This window comes from Ranitomeya variabilis, chromosome 1 (genome assembly GCF_051348905.1).
Source record: "Ranitomeya variabilis isolate aRanVar5 chromosome 1, aRanVar5.hap1, whole genome shotgun sequence".
Taxonomy (NCBI): Eukaryota; Metazoa; Chordata; class Amphibia; order Anura; family Dendrobatidae; genus Ranitomeya; species Ranitomeya variabilis.
This window is the reverse complement of record NC_135232.1, coordinates 42,491,936-42,513,403: the sequence shown is the minus strand read 5'-3', so window position 1 is coordinate 42,513,403 and position 21,468 is coordinate 42,491,936. Positions and strand designations below refer to the sequence as shown.

The window sequence follows — 21,468 nt, the reverse complement described above, 5'->3', positions numbered from 1 at the left end:
AGTGTGTCGTTATTCCTTTTTTTTGTAAATGCTCAATATGGTTACAGAGATATGGGCCTCTTTATCTGGTGCAAATGTTTATGGTTCTTTACAAAGGAGGCTTGGCTAACAGTAATTATGCAAATGAGGCTAAAGACACGCCCCTGAGGATCCAGCACAATAAAAAAAGGCCGGAATCTCCGGAATTGTGTAGCGGATTTTTAAAACAAAAATAAAAAAAAAACAAATGTCAAACTCTGGGTTTAAGAGTCAAGGTGTGGCGCTGCCACACCAGGCATCAGTGAAGCTGTTCTTTGGGGGTATGTAAGTTATGGTTTGACTCTTGTATTCCTCACTCCTGTCACATTCTGTATGATGATCTATGAACTCCTTGGTTTGCGCAGAACACAAGGAAGATCTTGCTCCACTAACCGTTAACAGGAAACATCCTTTACTGTTGGAACTGATACAAGGTGTAACTTAATCCTCTGCTTTACACAGAGGTGAGACTTAACAATTGCAAGTGGTGGCACAGAGTTTGCAGAGTACATAGATGACCTTGGAAGCACAGAGACCACCAAGTGTGGGAGACCCTCTATGTAGTAGATCTATACTACGACTAATGCATGGGGGAGTAGAGGAGATAACATAAGACTAAAAAGCGGATATTTGTGAGCTGGTGACATATCTTCCTTAATAAAAAAATATACAAAGTTACTGGTTGCATTGTAGAACATTGCTATAGGGGTCAGCTGGCTAGTAGGGATCGGGGAGATAAACTTTTTGGTTTTTTTTTTCTGCTATGTGGCAAATTGGTCTTTGCTAAGTAAGAGGGATTTCTTTTTTTTTTCTTGAACAATTTTGTTTTGTCACTTATACTCCAATAAACCTTTAAGTGGCCTTTATGTAACTAATTGTCAGACTGACAGATTATCTCAAGGAGGAGAAATAATTGTTGGTTGCATTATATTACAAAACTCCGTCCTCGGTAGTGGAAGTCCTGATGTTCACAAACCCGAAAATGGCTGCGCGCCTCTTTTCTTAATGTTTGTTTAGCTTACAGAACAATAACAATCTGAAATATTTATGATACAAAATGGTGACAATTGTTCGTTTTTTTTACCTTGTTTTTTGTTGTATTCTTGGTGATGTAGTCATAGCGTTATAAATGTGAGTCATTTTGTTTGCTTTCTTGTGTCACATTTTTATAATTTACTATGTAAGTGTATATAGAGAAACTATGCATAATACAGCGTAACACTCCCTACTGAAAACCATCTATGGATAATACGGTTATAATGCCTGCTACCCAGACCGATCACAACCTGTAATACATCCTGTATTATACTCCAGAGCTGCACTCACTATTCTGCTGGTGCAGTCACTGTGTACATACATTACATAACTGATCCTGAGTTACATCCTGTATTATACTGGGTGTCTCTCCCAGTAATATAGACTGGATGTGAGGTCTGGGTGTTTCTCCCAGTAATATAGGCTGGATGTAAGGTCTGGGTGTCTCTCCCAGTAATATAGGCTGGATGTGAGGTCTGGGTGTCTCTCCCAGTAATATAGGCTGGATGTGAGCCATGGATGTCTCTCCCAGTAATATAGGCTGGATGTGAGCTCTGTGTCTCTCCCAGTAATATAGGCTAGATGTGAGGTCTGGGTGTCTCTCCCAGTAATATAGGCTGGATGTGAGGTCCTTGTGTCTCTCCCAGTAATATAGGCTGGATGTGAGGCTTGTGTGTCTCTCCCAATAATATAGGCTGGATGTGAGGTCTGGGTGTCTCTCCCAGTAATATAGGCTGGATGTGATCCATGGATGTCTCTCCCAGTAATATGGGCTGGATGTGAGGTCTGTGTGTCTCTCCCAGTAATATAGGCTGCATGTGAGCCATGGATGTCTCTCCCAGTAATATAGGCTGGATGTGAGGTCTGTGTGTCTCCCAGTAATATAGGCTGGATGTGAGGTCTGGGTGTCTCTCCCAGTAATATAGGCTGGATGTGAGGTCTGGGTGTCTTCCCAGTAATATAGGCTGGATGTGAGCTCTGGGTGTCTCTCCCAGTAATGTAGGCTGGATGTGAGGTCTGGGTGTCTCTCCCAGTAATCTAGACTGGATGTGAGCCATGGATGTCTCTCCCAGCAATATAGGCTGGATGTGAGGTCTGTGTGTCTCTCCCAGTAATATAGGCTGGATGTGAGGTCTGGGTGTCTCTCCCAGCAATATAGGCTGGATGTGAGGTCTGTGTGTCTCTCCCAGTAATATAGGTTGGATGTGAGGTCTGTGTGTCTACCAGTAATATAGGCTGGATGTGAGGTTGTTGTGTCTCTCCTAGTAATATAGGCTGGATGTGAGGTCTGTGTGCCTCTCCCAGCAATATAGGCTGGATGTGAGGTCTGTGTGTCTCTCCCAGTAATATAGGCTGGATGTGAGGTCTGGGTGTCTCTCCCAGCAATATAGGCTGGATGTGAGGTCTGTGTGTCTCTCCCAGTAATATAGGTTGGATGTGAGGTCTGGGTGTCGCTCTCAGTAATATAGGCCGGATGAGAGACCTCTCTGTGTATCCAGTTTTCTGCTTTCTTTATTAATTCCATGTATTATCACTCAGCACTCATTCAGTGACAATAGTAATTATCCTTGTGCAGATTTGATGCGCACACACACAAATCCATGACAGCCTAGGATTTCTGCATATGAAGTACTTGTTGGGTTGCTGCAGGCGAGCATAGTCTATATCTTCTATGGGTGGGATGTCTTTGCTACGTGTACTCTATAGTTAATGTAAGAACAAAGTCTCCTATCTGTATAAGGGTGTACTAACTGTTCCCTAAATGATGTCAGGGGAGAAAAGGATGGGGCATATTGAATTAAACATGCCCATTCATTTGGTCTCATGTGAGATATGCAGCCGTAATTGTACGGCAGCAGATCACTTTATTCTGCTGTTGAGAATATACCGTATGTACGATCTACTGAACCGATCATTTATGGGGAAGATGGCCGCAGTGCCTCCTGGGTCGGCCATTGAAGTTCTATAGCCACCTTTAGATTGTTAGTAGCACCAATCAAAATTGCTAGAATTTGGCATCAGAAATCCAGTATGTATGGTCCTCCTAGTACGAGGTCAGCCATGTATTTGTCATTATATGAGTTGTTATATTTCAAACATACGGACCCAAGAGATGATTGTATGACACATCCATTGTTTCCAGACCATCTGATGTCTTGCCAGCATTGTATTCCAATAAGTTTCCTTATTTTTTATTTTTCCATTTTACGTGGTGTACACAGATTTCAGGTTTGAAACTTGATCCGTGGAGACTTGTGATCGCCCTCGATTGTTGCTCAGAATACGATGTAATCTCTTTTGTGAGCAGCGGGTCTTAAATTACTTTTCTTTATGGATGGAAATGTCATTGGGGGTTTGACGGGCCCTTGCCTTCTGAATAGGATTTTTTGTATTTTATTTTTTATTTTAATTATTTTTGTGCTATAGATAATGGCCGTGAAGCTCCTGTATGACGGCCTTTGTGCTCGCACCATTGTGCCGCCTGTAAGGTCTTATTATTTTTTCATTTTGCACTGATTGTGTTTCCTTGATTGCCGCTTTAGAGGACCCCGCACAATTGATTATAAGACTCCAAAGTTTAATATTTAATTTGCTGAATTATTTACCTAAGGCTCCGCTCTATTCATCTTCTGAATAGTCTTTTGGAACAATGGTTGAAGAGTTTGTTTTTTTTCGTCTATTGCTCCTCCTGAGGGGTTTTTTTCCACTTTGGCAAAAGGGGAAAAAAAAAAAAAGAAAATTTACAAAAGAGCCATTAAAACTTGGTCGAACAAACCCATTTTTCATAATAAAGCTTTTTTTCTGGGATTTTCTATGTTGATTGGTGGAGTGTATACAACCTGCCAAATCTTAAAATCCAGGATGTAGTACAAAGTTTATAAAGGGGACGTAATTGAGGACAAAAAAGGGGAATTTTGCTATCCACAATTTAGGTCACGTCAAGTTGATGGGTTTTGTTTTTATCCCTTTTTAGATATCATGGATACAGATTATGACACAACCTTTGAGGAGGATTCGCAGATGCCAAATGATGATGAGGTTCCATACAGTGACGACGAGACGGACGATGAACTAGAAACACCTGACCCGCCTGAACCAGAGCAAAACCGGATCAACAAGCAAGCAGAGCTCAGCCGAGCGCAAGCCTCGAAAGGTGAATGCCCGTCAAATCCCTAAATTTCCCCACACTGGTATCATTAAAGCTTATGTGCATGACTAAACAGAATATTAGCATACTTGCGTAACAGATACAGCATGCCACATGATTGTGGTAATTTTCCTGTGTAATGCCATCCTCTGCTCTAAGTGATAACCTCCTGTCATTACATGATGTTTAGAAACTGCATGTTGGTGGCTGCCGGACACGGTGGATGAGAGATGCGTATCACAGAGGTGCATGTCCTCTGTGATATAAACCTGGAGTAATGCTCTAGTACACATAGTATGAAGAGTGGTTAATCGGCCATGTTAGGGCCGGCTCTAATTGTGAGCAGCTGAAGAGTTAAAGCAAATATGCTGTCCACCATATCTCCACCCCTGGGTGTGGTACACATTGTAAAATGGGACTTGTTTATCTGACACATGGTGCTGTGTATGGAGGTGTGCAGACCTCCTGGATTGTGTGGCTTTGCAAAAAAACTAATAAGCTGGACTCTAAGCCGAGCAGGCTAACCAGCACTATTATATGGACTTCTTACTTTGTTTCACTTTGTGCCGGACAAAGGCTCTATTTAATTTTTTTTCTGCTATGTGATTCATAATTACTGAAATTAACCAGCTGGACTTCATAGAAATGGTTCCTTCGATACCTCACATTGCTCCAAAGTGAGTAGTCTTGTCACATTAGGTTGTATCTGGCTTTACAGCTCAAGTCTATCATTACAATTGGCTGCAATACCAGACAAAGCCTATGGACAGGAGTGGCGCTATTTCTGGAATTTTTTTTTCTAATATTGGATAACTCTTAAACAATATGTTCCATGTTTAAAAGTCCTATAGCTGTTTACTTTCCCATGCCACTAAAAGAGGTTTTTTTTCTTATTTCCTATAGGGTCCTTTGTTTTGTTTTTTCTCTTCCCTTCTCAAGGACTTTTTTCCATTTCCATGAGGTTTTTTGTATAATTTAATAATAAAAAACAGGTCAATTTCTTGCTTCAAAATGCCTTTTCAGAGAGGAAATGAATTTATTATTGCTTGTATAGCGCCATCCTATTCTGCAGCGCTTTACAGACATCATCACTGTCCCGATAGGGGATGTAATTTGTGAGTCACAATCAGTTTGTGTTTTGGAGTGTGGGAGGAAACCGGAGAACCCGGAGGAAATCCATGCAAATATGAGGAGAACATACAAAGTCCTTGCAGATGTTGTCTTTGATGGGATTTGAACACAGGACTCCAGAGCTGCAAAGCAATAATGCTAAGAACTGAGCCACTATGCTGCCCGTGGAATAGAACTCTATTGTCACCTATGGGAAGTAAGGATTCCAAAAGTCAATATCAACCCTTTTAACGAGCCCCGCCAAATGACTTAGAATAAAAGCCAAACCAGAATCTTAATTTACAGACTTGTGTTTAGGGGTGCTTGCTGCTCCTCTGTGCCAAGGATGAGATCTGATTTGACTGTCTAAGGGTTAACATTTCTCCTTGTGGAGAGTGACATGCTGTGTAAGGAGACTTATAGGCCTTGTTTCATATAAGAACTGGCCAAATCTACCCATTTGAGCATGGCCAGCCAACAATCGATCATGTATGTTGATTTCCGGAATATCACCCAATCATTTTTTTTTAATCCAAAATGGACAACTCCTTTAAGTAATAAAACCTTTTGTCATGTAGCTCGTTCTGTTGGCATTTACAAGCTGTCGCCATATGAGGAGCTGCTGTTATTTGCCTCTAGTAGGTGACCATGTTTGATTGTACGCTTAGTTATGGGATACATGGGCTTACACGTGCCAGTCTTTATCTGTAAACTGCGTGCTGACAGCCGGCTGCTGAATTATTCACGCCAGTGGCTTTATTCTATCAGATTGTCCTGCTCTGTACCTTTAAATAAGACTGCTCCGCGCCTTTCTCAGAGGTTGGACTGGGACTAGGTTGGTTTACTTAGTTCTTGGACTAAGTCCAGATATGTGCAGACATGCATATGGAGGAGTAGGGAGGATCTCATTTAAAGGGATGGATAACTACATATATTGGGTGTAGGAACCATTTAGTGATCTGCTTTTACGACTGGAGGACCATATAGTTCCTGCAGGAGAAATGTGACCATAGATGACCCTTGACATATCAAGTGTAGGAGACCCTCTATATAGCAGATCTACACTATGCCTATTGGTAAGGAGTTGGGGGCATCCTGAGTGGAGAATCCTCTTTTGACCCTAATTGTGACAAACTATTAAAATGTCGTCTTCACCCGCTCCTCGCTTTGTATCATGCTGTGACGGTCTTCGGTAAGGAACGGATGCGGCTTCAACTTGTCCTTGGAACTGGGAACCTAATTGTCCCTGTCCTGGGGGTACTCTTCAAGGTAGAAAGGCCTGAGTCTCTCTTACTGTGCTCCTGTCAAACCCTGATCTGTCCCCTGGCTTCTTTGGAAACCTGAAACAGTTAAAAGATGCACAGCTAATTTTGAAATGTCAGAAATACTTTAACTGCAAAGAACTTGCATTAATGGCGTTATCCCATTTTTCTGTGACATGTACAGGAATAGAAGATGAGGCTCTCTCCTACGACTACTGCCTTGGGCACAGTTACTCTGTTTTGTTAGGACTATGACTAGTTTTCAATAGAACTAGACCACCATTTAATGTACATGGGGGGGCTTCCCAAATCTTCCCCAAAAGTTGATGTCGGGGAGATAAGGATTGGACAGTTAGATCTCGTGAGCTTCAGATCTTCTGTAATTGAAGAAGGCAGCAACTTTCTTCCCCTTTCGTACATAGAACACCTGCAGGCTCTGTTATTCCGAGCGTACATGTGTGCGTGAGAGGTTAGCAAGGCTCGCTGACTAACAGTTGTGGCCAGTCTTGGTCACCTGGGTTCCTGTGTATTTTTGGTGGACCAGTAGAGGACATCCAGTCAAGTCTTCCACCAAGGTGTACCCCTAATGCAGGCTACATGGGAGTTCTTTAAGTTTTGCAGAAGCCTCACGGGTTGGTCATCTTCTCAGCTCCTGACCTGCGATATCCTACAGATTTATGGGCCAATCTAGTATTACATCATGTAGTAAACAACAAAACTTGAGTTACACAAGAACAATGTGGCTTTATTAGCCTTGTAAATCAAGGAAAATCACAATCTAATACTCGGGTTTTTCATGTGACATTTGGCACCAAGTGCTGTATTGTCCTCTCATGGTAGATGTTGAGGAGATTAGACTTCCTGTGGTTTACGTGATCTATTTTCTCCTTGGTTTTTGCATAAATCCCAACATTTTAGTCTGTATTCATGGGACCTATCGAGACCCCAATCTGTTCTAGAATACCCCAAAACAATTCCAGGAATGCTCTCACTTTTGGAATTTTTTTTTGTTGTAAAATTGTCAGTTGTTTAGTACACGCACTTAAAAACATTACGTACAAAGGGATAAGTATTCTGTGTGGTCATATCCAACTATTGTGCTCTGTTGTCACCTATTTCAGCCAGAGGAGAGGGTGACTAATTCACCCAATTTGTGTTTGTTTGCTTTTTTTTATTTTTATTTTGGTATTTGTGTTTTGTGTTTTGTTTTTTTTTTGCACCAAATTCATCAAAATGGTTCATGAATTTTACACAATATCAAAAATGCTCTTTTAAACTGATTTTTACAACCTCCTGGTGCAAAAACAACACATTCTGCTAAAATGTTGTTAAGTTTGTGCAAAAAAAAAATCAGATATTCATAAACATCACTCGGGTGGGGTGGAATGAACTGGAATAAGTTTGCACAAAAATTTGGCAATTTTAAAAAGTCACATTTGATGAATTAACTAAAAGCCTCTGAATATCCCAAACCTCAGTCACAACATGAACATTAAGGCTATGTGCACACGCTGCAGATTTTGCTGCGGATCCGCAGCAGTTTCCCATGCGTTTACAGTGCAATGTAAACCTATGGGAAACGAAATCCGCAGTGCACATGCTGCGGAAAATACCGTCCGGAAACGCAGATGTTTACATTCCGAGGCATGTCAATTCTTTGTGCGGATTCCGCTGCGGGTTTACACCTGCTCCAATAGAAATCTGCAGGTGTAAACCCGCAGCGGTTTTGCGCTGCGGATCTATCAAATCCGCTGCAGAAAATTCCGCAATGGAATCCGCAGCGTGTGCACATGGCCTAAAAAAAACAGGCGTACATGTAGGAATAGGCTTTAAAAAAAGAAAAACAACTTTAAAACTAGAAAAAAAATTGCAATAATGAATCAGGCCTTTTGCTTTCGAGCGGAGGTTTCCATTTTAGGCTGAGTTTGTTACACGGGTCACATGGCCACGGATTGCTGGGTTTTGCCGCTACCACACAGGGTAATGAAGTTAATGGGGTCGCATTGCCACTCCTTTGGGGCCGTGGTTAGCGAGTTGCAAAAAAGCAAGGCCCTTTTTTTTTCTTTTTTTTTTGCAAGTTGCTGGTCTCGATTGTGGTACTGTGCGGCTCTCAATATGGCCTCATTTTTCGGCATTATGAAGCGATGGCCGGGGGACCACTACTGTACACAAGATGAGGTGCAAACAACAAAGGGTAGATTTATTGGGAGGCAAGGAATGAAGTGGGTGAGGAAGATGCAAACAGGGGTATGCAATGGCAAGAGACACTTTACAAGAGTTATAAACTTTATCTTGTCCGTAAAATAGCACGGAGCTCCAACTATTACAGACTCAGAATATGTCTCGCAAGCAACTTTAAACAATACACAAATAACGATGCTACTCTGCGTATAACCTCCCTGGCCCTTACTAAGCAGGCCACACGGCTACCGTGTACTGACTACTGAAGCCTACACTAGGCCCTAACAGGTGCACCAAACAGGAACAGACTCAGTGATGTTGGGGACTCAGGTCCAGTCCCAGGGGGCCCCCAGAAGTCCAATATGGTGGTGTGCACGGCTTTCTGTCAGCTCTGTGAAGCGTGGTCTTCTCCTTGCTTCTGGATCCTAGGGATGCTCCTGGAAACTGTAAGTTCCTTTCTCAGTATCTTCGTGGCTTCACGAGCTAGCACAGAACAGCCACCTTTGCTGTACCCGGAAAAGTCTTGCAAATTTCACACGTACACTATGTCCCAGGCTGTGGGACCTTCCTTGTAGCAAACAGCACAAAGTTCTCTCTAGCAGCTTCAGCTCACACAGGCAGTTCAGGGTCAACTCCTCCCCTCATTCTAGGGCAGTTCATCTTCACAGCCTATAGCAGGGGGAAGCAGGACATTCCATCACACCAGACAAGGGGGTGCTGTCTCTTAAAGTGGCAGCGTGTTACTGTCCATAACCGCACCACCCTCTTACAATTACATAATGAGGCCACGGCAGCAATTAGCGTTTCTGGCGTCACCTGTGTCTTGTTCAACGGCACCATGGCACCCCAGCCATATACATACTTTCTACACTGATGAATAGCCTCTACAGCACACCTTTCTGCAGAGATTATGTTGATAAACAGCAGACATCCTGAACGATCAGCGCTTCAGTGTAAAGCATGAAGGAGCAAAAGCGCAGCCGGGGGTGGAAATGGATCCGAGGTTCTGAAGACTAATTTTATTTGCCTTTTTTTTCTGATTTCAGAATGTAACTGGAAAGTGAAAGCGAACGACCGCAATTTTTACGACCAACCTGAATTCAAGAAGAAATCCTATCTTTGTTTTAAGAAAAGCAAATATGCGGTATGTAGCAAATGCCCCGTTCTGGGCTCCTTCCTGTTATAATGTTCCCCCCTCGTCCTGGGCTCCTTCCCGTAATAGTGCCCCCCCCATCCTAAGCTCTTTCCTGTAATAATGTCCCCACATCCCGGGCTCCTTCCTGTAATAATGTCCCCACATCCCGGGCTCCTTCCTGTAATAATGTCCCCACATCCCGGGCTCCTAACTCTAATAATGTCCCCACATCCTGAGCTCCTTCCTGTAGTAGTGCCCCCTCATCCTGGGCTTCTGCCTGTAATAATGCCCCCCCCCATCCCGGGCTCCTTCCTGTAATAATGTCCCCACATCCTGAGCTCCTTCCTGTAATAGTGCCCCCTCATCCTGGGCTTCTGCCTGTAATAATGCCCCCTCATCCTGGGCTTCTGCCTGTAATAATGCCCCCCATCCTGGGCTCCTTCTTGTAATAATGTCTCCACATCCCGGGCTCCTTCCTGTAATAATGTCCCCACATCCCGGGCTCCTTGTTGTAATAATGTCCCCACATCCCGGCCTCCTTCCTGTAATAATGTCCCCACATCCCGGCCTCCTTCCTGTAATAATGTCCCCACATCCCGGCCTCCTTCCTGTAATAATGTCCCCACATCCCGGGCTCCTTGCTGTAATTATGTCCCCACTTCCCAGGCTCCTTCCTGTAATAATGTCCCCACATCCTGATACAATGTTGTCTCCTGCATGGATACTGTCAAACTCGCACCCTTTGCAACTTTGATTATTATGCCCCTGTTAATTTGCATAGTTGCTCTAAGATTAGGTTAATAGAAAAAATTGGAGTATGGCTCAACAGGACTGGATTTTGACAGTCGATGAGTCATGAGTAAGACTGCTTAATGCAGTCGAAATACGTCGACTGGGTCATTTCGACCATGTAAATTTTTCTTTTGTATGCACTATATTTTCTTTTGAAAAAGAAAAGGAAAGTCCAGTCCTGTTGAGCAGGACTCCAATTTTTTTCTATTTTCCTTAATGTGAGGCCAGGGCGAGGCCGGAGTCTGAGCCCCAGGTGGATGAGCTACTGGGTGAGCTGGAATCAAGGTTTTATAACGAAGATTAGGTTGCTTGATACCCCTGTGTAAGGAGTTAATGGTAATACTGTAACCGTAATTCTGGTTTAGGAGTCCAGTGGGAGGTCTTATTAGTGATTGATGGGCTGGTGTATATGCAGAAATCACCGCCGTCCGTCACTGATTAGGACCAAAAACTGGAATCCTAGATTCATATATATATATATGTATGTATATTATTGCTACAATGTATCGATGTTTTGTGAGCATTCTATTCTGTGGAATCGCATGATCTTGATGCAAAAAAAGTTATTTTTCTATACAGGGAAATGAAATCAAGACCTACAAGTATAACCCCATCACCTTCCTACCTCTGAACCTGTTTGAGCAATTCAAGCGAGCGGCCAATGCTTACTTCCTAGTGCTCCTCATCCTCCAGGTAATGACGGCTTTACGTCACCCCTCCTGACACTCTCTGGTTTGTTTCTACACACGACACCTCCTCATCATTATCCGATGTCCTGGAAGGTGATGAACAATGAACTTCTAATTTACATAGTGAGAACACAACCTGAAAAATACGGGAAGAGACAATCAGTGCACTGGAGGGTGAATCATCACACCTGTAACCCAATATCACCGGGGCGGAGGCCGCTGTACATTCCTGCTGTGTGATGGGACATTGGGAAACAATGTGATATTTGCTGCTTTTCCTGTTGTGAATGCAAAATTTTGTAACCGTGCCCGACCTATCATGGTGCCTTCTTATGGGGCACCAGGACGCACGTGTAACTGATTCTGGTACACCCCCAAGTAACCCCATAGATCTAGGGTTCTCGGAAACCTGAGTGATAGCCATAGTCATGGTCACCTAGCCTTATTACAAAACCCCACGTTTGTAGAATAATTTTTCTTTTCCCATTTTAATAGTCCATTCCTGAAATCTCCACTGTCTCTTGGTCGACGACGCTGATCCCACTACTGCTGGTTCTCGGCATCACGGCCATCAAAGATCTGGTGGACGACATTGTAAGTAAATAAATTATGGATTCCCAGCAGCATAATATTCAGGTTATTTTACGAATAGGGATCTGGTTCTTTCTTGCTCCCGATCAGCGCACGGAAGTTTTTGCTGTGCGATGGTGAACTGTATATGGTTTTATGGCAATTTAGTGGCACAAAAAGGCTCGAAGGCATAAAAAACCTTTAGTTTCACCTGTACGTGGCATACAGGCAGAAATGGACGCCTTTCTGTTACAAGTTGGTGCTTTTCTGTGATGCATTAAAAGCCATGAAGCATATAAGTTTAACACCTGTGCTTGCCCCATCACCGAAAACCACAACGTTAAACCATGAGTGGTTTTTGGCCACGCGTCAGACCGTGTCTGGCCACCGGCACCATTTGGCCACCATCATCTCTATTAACCCAAGGTTATCACCAAAATCTGTTGTGTACAAGTCCCTCAAAAAATGAGGGCAGCGTTCCAAAGTTGATAATGTGAAAACAGATTTTAATCAGCCCATGATGTGCTTTGTAAGGAGATGTACACATTGACCATGTTCCCCCTTGAAGAGAAAATGTTATGCTATGTTGTGTAATGTAAATTGTAACATGCGTTAATGGTGTTAATGTTGTATGTTGCCCGAAAGTAGAGGGACAGTTGGTTACGTTTGGGATTAGCCCAAAGTGGGAAAGGTTAAGCTGAAGGGATAGAGACAGTTTACTGTCAGAATGCCAGCGTGTGTCTGGAGTAGACCTAAGGTCTACACAGTCTCAGTGCCGCCTGATTTGGGTGTCTGTAAAGTGAGAGGAAACCGAGGAGAGAGAGATCCTAGCGGTAAAGCAGAATAGGAGTGTCTGAAAGATCGAGTGAACAATCGGAGACGGGTCCAGAAGAATGACGCCCAGCAGTGCGTCCCAGAGTTTGTAACTCACATAGGTAACGGACCTAAACGGATCAGAGTACGTTAGACAAATAGAGTGCCCAGGGGGAGAGTTCCAGAGCATCAGGGACAGAGAAGATAAGTTCCGGCCATACTGGCATCATAGACAAGGGTTGAGGACAGGAGTCTTGCTAACTACACTGTACACGGGTTGTGATGAAGTAGAGAGGAACTGTGAAGATGGAGAACAAGCAAGTAAAGAGGAAGGAAGTGAAATTGTGTGTGGAACATGCTCCGTGTTGTGAAGGAAACGTTCATAAAGAGGTGTACCCGCTGTCTACTGTATATAATCCCCCTCTCCACCCAAGTTATCGTTTAGTAAAAAGTTTATTTTTGACTGGTGGCCTCCCTCATAAAACTGTCAAACATCTGGTCCTGGCCAACCAGCAACATCGGTTACATGCGGCCTGCCCACCATTATGTAACGTGCCGGGGCGTAACACGAGTACCTCCACATGCCACTATACGGATTCAATTCAAAATGGCAGAATCTTTCTCAAGCTTCCGTCTATCCTACCCGTCTAACTATACACAAATAAGTGATTTGTCTCTGTTCACTGCCACAGGCTCGTCATAAAATGGACAACGAGATCAACAACCGACCCAGTGAAGTTATAGAAGATGGAAGGTAAGGGCTTTAAAGGGAAGCGATCACCAGAAAATGAAGGGAGTCTGTCTCCCCAAAATGTAAAGTGATCTAATTAATTATGTAGAGGACTTGGCCCCTCTAAGAATCCTATTCGCAGTATACATTTCTCTGTTATAATTACTTTGAAAACTCTTTATGTAACTTATGCTAACGAGGGGGTGTTGGTGCGCCCTTGGTGTGGCCAAGAGGTTGGTGCACACTGACTTAGCAGGAAGAAGCCACGGACATACAGTACTGGGTCAGGTCCTTCTTTTCTCACTGCCTCCCGTCATGCACTGCAGCTCCTCCGCAGGGGAAATGAAGTATTACATGGCACCGTTCAAAATTTCTTTAATATACACCTTTTTCTGTGCATAATTCATGATAATATTTTTTTTTTATATTCTCTATTAATTATTGTCATTCATGAAAATGCTGAACATTTATCTTTTGCATCTTAGATTTAAGAAAACAAAATGGAAAAACATCCAAGTCGGGGACATCATACGAATTAACAAGAATGAGTTTGTTCCGGTGAGAGTCATTATGGTTGAAAATAAAATGTATAACTCGTTAGTGTATGGGAATTTATTTTAATTATGTACCGCATATATTTTCCATTTTTCTAGGCAGACGTGCTACTGCTATCCAGCTCTGAACCAAACAGCCTGTGCTATGTAGAGACCGCCGAGCTTGACGGGTGAGATATGCTAACAGCCACGACACCCACTTTAAAAAAAATAATAATAATAATAATTAGTCCGTCGATTATTAAGGTTATGTCTGGTATTGCTTCTCAGTTCCATACATTTTTTGCTAAACTGCAATACCTGACACAACCTGTTGACAGAGGTGGCGCTGGTTTTGAAATAAAGAATCTGTTTAGCAAGACCTTAGACACTCGTTCTCATTATACCATATAGACAAAAGTTGTTTTTGTTTTTTTTAATCATTCTAGGGAAACGAACTTGAAGTTTAAAATGTCCCTGGAGGAGACGGACAAGCTGCTGCAGGAGGAGACGGCCCTGGCTGACTTTGATGGCGAGTTCTCACCTTTTGTTTTCTTCTAATAGTTGTTCACTGTGGCGTTCAGTCCCATTTTCTGCTCATAGACTCAGGACCATGTAAGACTAGTTATGGAGGACGTGGTCTGTAGGCCCTGAATAATGATTACACTACATGTGATGCAAAAAAGCTAAGAGCGTAAAGTCTGCCTATAGGGATACTCTCTTACTAAATGTAATGTACCTTGGACTATCCAGCACAGAACCTATTTATTAAAGGGAACGTGTCATCAGAAAATGAGCTATTGTTTAAATAAATAATTTTTTGGTCTATTTTCCATAGTACTATCTTAATTTAAAAAAAATATTTGAAATCTTGCAATTCTAATTTTGTTCACTAGGCCTTATACTAGACTCATAATTCCTGTAATGTACAGAAGACTATTGAACAGGCTCATTATCATCACAGACAGGATTAGTGTAAATGGCTCTCCTCCTCCTCTTCCTTGGTGATATCACAGCTCACTTCCTCCTGTACAATGACTGATAACACCTCTATATACAGTAGATAACACAGGATCCACCATTCACAATAGGTGATGTCACAGCTCCCCTCCTGCTCCTGTATGACTGATCACATCTCTATATACAGTAGATACACAGGATCCACCATTCACAATAGGTGATGTCACAGCACACCTCCTCCTGTACAATGACTGATATCACCTCTATATACAGTAGATAACACAGGATCCACCATTCACAATAGGTGATGTCACAGCTCACCTCCTCCTCCTGTACAATGACTGATAACACCTCTATATACAGTAGACAACACAGGATCCACAATTCACAATAGGTGATATCACAGCTCACCTCCTCCCCCTCCTGTACAATGACTGATCACATCTCTATATACAGTAGATACACAGGATCCACCATTCACAATAGGTGATGTCACAGCACACCTCCTCCTGTACAATGACTGATATCACCTCTATATACAGCAGATAACACAGGATCCACCATTCACAATAGGTGATGTCACAGCTCACCTCCTCCTCCTGTACAATGACTGATAACACCTCTATATACAGTAGATAACACAGGATCCACAATTCACAATAGGTGATATCACAGCTCACCTCCTCCTCCTGTACAATGACTGATAACACCTCTATATACAGTAGATAACACAGGATCCACAATTCACAATAGGTGATATCACAGCTCACTTCCTCCTCCTGTACTATGACTGATTATACCTCTACATACAGTTGATAAAACAGGATCAAAATTAATAATGTCACAGCTCACTTCCTCCTTCTTGCTTCACAATGGTCTTCACACTGATTAGAGCATGTCCAAATTATGCTTCTATACAAGAGCAGGAAGTATGAGTCTAATATTCAGTCTAGTCACCAGTGTGAAAATTGTTAAATTTTTTATTGTTGAGATATATATATCTATAACAGTTACTAAATAGTGAATTAAACAGATCACATTTCTGATGACCCTTTCCCTTTAACCCCTTCATGACCCAGCCTATTTTGACCTTAATGACCTGGCCGTTTTTTGCAATTCTGACCAGTGTCCCTTTATGAGGTAATAACTCAGGAATGCTTCAACAGATCCTAGCGGTTCTGAGATTGTTTTTTCGTGACATATTGGGCTTCATGTTAGTGGTAAATTTAGGTCGATAATTTCTGCGTTTATTTGTGAAAAAAACGGAAATTTGGCGAAAATTTTACAGTTTTCACATTTTGAATTTTTATTCTGTTAAACCAGAGAGTTATGTGACACAAAATAGTTAATAAATAACATTTCCCACATGTCTACTTTACATCAGCACAATTTTGGAAACAACATTTTTTTTTTTGCTAGGAAGTTATAAGGGTTAAAATTTGACCAGTGATTTCTCATTTTTACAACAAAATTTACAAAACCATTTGTTTTAGGGACCACCTCACATTTGAAGTCAGTTTGAGGGGTCTATATGGCTGAAAATACCCAAAAAGTGACACCATTCTAAAAACTGCACCCCTCAAGGTGCTCAAAACCACATTCAAGAAGTTTATTAACCCTTCAGGTGCTTCACTGCAGCAGAAGCAACATGGAAGGTAAAAATGAACATTTAACTTTTTAGTCACAAAAATGATCTTTTAGCAACAATTTTTTTATTTCCACAAGGGTAAAAGGAGAAACTGGACCACAAACGTTGTTGTCCAATTTGTCCTGAGTACGCTGATACCTCATATGTGGGGGTAAACCACTGTTTGGGCGCACGGCAGGGCTCCTGTTATGATCCTTAGTGGCTGAGGATCACGAATAGACCAGCAAGTGAATAAACTAAGGACAAGCTCTAGGGAGATGGTAACTGGACTGATCGCAAATCTGAACCTATCCAACACAAATAGAGGTAGCCGGTGAACGTGCCTAAAAAATTCCTAGACGTCTCGAGCCAGCCTGAGGAACTAGCTACCCCTAAAGAGAAAGAAAGTCATCGCTTGCCTCCAGAGAAATAATCCCCAAAGATATAGAAGCCCCCAACAAATATTAACGGTGAAGTAAGAAGAAGGCACATACGTAGGGATGAAATCAGATTCAGCAAAAGAGGCCCACTAGTACTAGAAAGCAGAAAATAGAGCAGGGGTCTATGCGATCAATAAAAAACCCTTACAAAATATCCATCCTGAGATTTCAAGAACCCACGCACCAACTAATGGTGTGTGGGGAGAAACTCAGTCCACTAGAGCATCCAGCAAGCGAGGGAATCACATTTTAGCAAGCTGGACAAGAAAACATGATAAACACTGCTGATCAAAAAATGAGCAAACAAAACTTAGCTTGTCCTGGATGGACTGGGAGCAAGGTAGTCAGAAGGAATCTGAGTAGCACTGATTACATCGACAGCCGGCAACAAGTGAAAGCAAAACAGAGCTATATAGGAACCTCCCAGAGGATAACGAACCAGCTGATAGCCAGAGACCAGCAGGATAACAAACAAAGCCACCAGGGGGAGCCCAAAGCAAAAGTCACACCATACCACCAGTGACCACAAGAGGGAGCCTGAAAACAGAGTTCACAACAGGCTCCCCCACAAGTGACCCCATTTTGGAAACTAGACCCCCAAAGGAACTTATCTAGAAGCATAGTGAGCACTTTAAACCCCCATGTGCTTCACAAATTGATCCCTAAAAATGAAAAAGTACTTTTTTTTCACAAAAATTATTTTAGCCTCAATTTTTTCATTTTCACATGGGCAACAGGATAAAATGGATCCTAAAATTTGTTGGTCAATTTCTCCTGAGTACACTGATACCTCACATGTGGGGGTAAACCACTGTTTGGGCACATGGTAAGGCTCGGAAGGGAAGGAGCGCCATTTGACTTTTTGAATGGAAAATTAGCTCCAATCGTTAGCGGACACCATGTCGCGTTTGAAGAGCCCCTGTGTGCCTAAACATTGGAGCTCCCCTACAAGTGAACTTTAAACCCCCAGGTGCTTCACAGAAGTTTATAACGCAGAGCCGTGAAAATAAAAAATAATTTTTCTTTCCTCAAAAATGATTTTTAGCCCGGAATTTTTTATTTTCCCAAGGGTAACAGGAGAAATTGGACCCCAAATGTTGTTGTCCAGTTTGTCCTGAGTACGACGATACCCCATATATGGGGGTAAACCACTGTTTGGGCGCACGGCAGGGCTTGGAAGGGAAGGCACGCCATTTGGCTTTTTGAATGGAAAATTAGCTCCAATCATTAGCGGACACCATGTCGCGTTTGGAGAGCCTCTGTGTGCCTAAACATTGGAGCTCCCCCACAAGTGACCCCATTTTGGAAATTAGACTTCCCAAGGAACTAATCTATATGTGTGGTGAGCACTTTGAACCCCAAAGTGCTTCACAGAAGTTTATAACGCAGAGCCATGAAAATAAAAAATAATTTTTCTTTTCTGAAAAATGATTTTTTAGCCCACAATTTTTTATTTTCCCAAGGGTAACAGGAGAAATTGGACCGCAAAAGTTGTTGTCCAGTTTCTCCTGAGTACGCTGATACCCCATTTGTGGGGGTAAACCACTGTTTGGGCACATGCCGGGGCTCGGAAGGGAAGTAGTGACGTTTTGAAATGCAGACTTTGATGGAATGCTCTGCGGGCATCACGTTGCGTTTGCAGAGCCCCTGATGTGCCTAAACAGTAGAAACTCCTCACAAGTGACCCCATTTTGGAAACTAGACCCCCAAGGAACTTATCTAGATGTGTGGTGAGCACTTTGAACCCCCAAGTGCTTCACAGAAGTTTATAACGCAGAGCCGTGAAAATAAAAAATAATTTTTCATTCCTCTAAAATTATGTTTTAGCAAGCAATTTTATATTTTCGCAAGGGTAACAGGAGAAATTGGACCCCAATAATTGTTGCCCAGTTTGTCCTGAGTATGCTGGTATCCCATATGCGGGGGTAAACCACTGTTTGGGCGCACGGTGGGGTTCGGAAGGGAGGGAGCACCATTTGACTTTTTGAACGCAAGATTGGCTGGAATCAATGGTGGCGCTATGTTGCATTTGGAGACCCCTGATGTGCCTAAACAGTGGAAACCCCTCAATTCTAACTCCAACACTAACCCCAACACACCCCTAACCCTAATCCCAACTCTAGATATCACCCTAAACCCAACACACCCCTAACCACAACCCTAACCCAACACAACCCTAATCCCAACCCTAACCCAACACACCCCTAACCCTAACCACAAGCCTAATCTTAACCCTATTTCCAACCCTAGCCCTAATTCCAACCCTAACTCTAATTCCAACCCTAACCCTAAGGCTATGTGCCCACATTGCGGATTCGTGTGAGATTTTTCCGCACCATTTTTGAAAAATCCGCAGGTAAAAGGCACTGCGTTTTACCTGCACATTTACCGCGGATTTCCAGTGTTTTTTTGTGCGGATTTCACCTGCGGATTCCTATTGAGGAGCAGGTGTAAAACAGAATCCGCACAAAGATGTGACATGCTGCGGAAAATACAACACAGCGTTTCCGCGCGGTATTTTCCGCACCATGGGCACAGCGGATTTGGTTTTCAGTAGGTTTACATGGTACTGTACCTGATGGAAAACTGCTATGAATCCGCAGCAGCCAATCCGCTGCGGATCCACAGCCAAATCCGCACCATGTGTGCACATAGTCTAATCTAACCCTAACTCTAGTTCTAACCCTAATTCTAACCCTAACCCTAGCCCTAACCCTAACACTAGTGGGGGCAGAAAAAAAAAATATATATTTTCTTTATTTTTATTATTGTCCCTACCTGTGGGGGTGATAAAGGGGAGGTTCATTTACTATTTTTTTTATTTTGATCACTGTGATAGGTTTTATCACAGTGATCAAAATGTACCTGGAACGAATCTGCCAGCTGGCAGATTCGGCGGGCGCACTGCGCATGCGCCCGCCATTTTGGAAGATGGCGGCGCCCATGAAGAAGACGGACGGACACCGCGAGGCTCGGTAAGTATGAGGGGGGGGGAGATCGGAGCACGGGGGGGATCGGAGCACGGGGGGAGCGGACAGGAAGACGGAGGGGAGCGGACCACAGTACGGGGCAGAAAGGAGGACTGGGGAGGCAATCCGTGGCTGTGGGGGGCAGATTAGGTTCTCCAGCCATGGCCGATGATATTGCAGCATCGGCCATGGCGGGATTGTAATATTTCACCATTTTCATAGGTGAAATATTACAAATAGCTCTGATTGGCTGTTGAAAGTGAAACAGCCAATCAGAGCAATCGTAGCCACGGGGGGGTGAAGCAACCCCCCCTGGGCTGAAGTACCACTCCCCCTGTCCCTGCAAATCAGGTGAAATCCTTTTCACCCGATCTGCAGGGACGCGATCATTCCATGACGCCACATAGGCGTCACAGGTCGGATTGGCACCGACTTTCATGACGCCTATGTGGCGTTAAAGGTCGGGAAGGGGTTAATATAAGGCCCGCGCACAATAATTCTAGTGACATCCAGTATAAACACTCATTTATATTTCTCATTCCTCTCATTGGGGACAAAGAACCATGGGGTAGGCTGCTGCCACCTAGAGGCTAACACTATTATTGCATCTGAATACCATTGGCTCCTCCCCAGCAGACTGTACCTCACCTGCTGGTGTCAAGCTTCCTCACTTTTTTGCAGTGTCTGTTTCAGACCTGTCTTAGGTTCCAGCAGTCTTGTTATCATCACAGACACAATAACAATGATTAATTTTACGTATCTGATATATGAAGATTTAGAAGTCTTTTATCATATATATTTATTTATTTTCAGGCATGGTTACATGCGAGGAGCCTAATAATCGCCTGGACAAGTTTGTCGGGACACTTTGCTGGAGAGGATCGAGTTACCCCTTGGATGCAGATAAAATCCTCCTGCGAGGTTGTACCATCCGCAACACAATGTATTGCCACGGCCTCGTACTTTTTGCAGGTAAAATGCCTGATGACCTCGCTGATCAATAATAAAGGCATAGTAATTCATTTTTTATTATCTAGCACTGGTATCTCTTGGGATATTTTTTTATGAAGTTTTTGATAAAACATCTTTGTGTTTTAATTATTTTTGTATCCCCCCCCCCAAGGCGCGGACACAAAAATAATGCGGAATAGTGGGAAAACCCGACTGAAAAGAACAAAAATTGATTATCTGATGAACTATATGGTCTACACGGTAAGATTTAAAAGTACAAATATTAAAGCACTTTTATATCTTGTGATGTTACTGTTTATTCCATGTGGGGACCACTTTTTATGGACTTTTTTTTTTTCTTTTTTATTCCTGCTTATATGCATATAATTAGGGCTGAAAATCACTTTTGCAATTGGATTTAACTAGAAATTTTGCACCGTTTTGGCTATTACAAATTTTTTTGTTGCACATTCAACTACGATGTGGTTTGCGGCCATTAATTAGC

The 21,468-nt window shown here is 42.8% G+C and overlaps 1 protein-coding gene across 2 annotated transcripts in view; it reads left to right on the top strand.

Annotated features, from left to right (window-relative positions):
- Positions 1-21,468, top strand: part of LOC143804481 (phospholipid-transporting ATPase IC-like) — a 64,686-nt gene that overhangs the window by 21,988 nt on the left and 21,230 nt on the right. For both annotated transcript variants that reach the window (XM_077282621.1, XM_077282613.1), the window contains exons 2-11: positions 4,028-4,207; positions 9,801-9,898; positions 11,261-11,374; positions 11,866-11,964; positions 13,446-13,507; positions 13,969-14,041; positions 14,137-14,207; positions 14,466-14,548; positions 20,826-20,984; positions 21,136-21,224. In XM_077282621.1, the coding sequence (XP_077138736.1) occupies positions 4,033-4,207; positions 9,801-9,898; positions 11,261-11,374; positions 11,866-11,964; positions 13,446-13,507; positions 13,969-14,041; positions 14,137-14,207; positions 14,466-14,548; positions 20,826-20,984; positions 21,136-21,224 (1,023 nt within the window). In that variant the 5' untranslated portion in view covers positions 4,028-4,032. The remainder of the gene's footprint in view (positions 1-4,027; positions 4,208-9,800; positions 9,899-11,260; positions 11,375-11,865; positions 11,965-13,445; positions 13,508-13,968; positions 14,042-14,136; positions 14,208-14,465; positions 14,549-20,825; positions 20,985-21,135; positions 21,225-21,468) is intronic.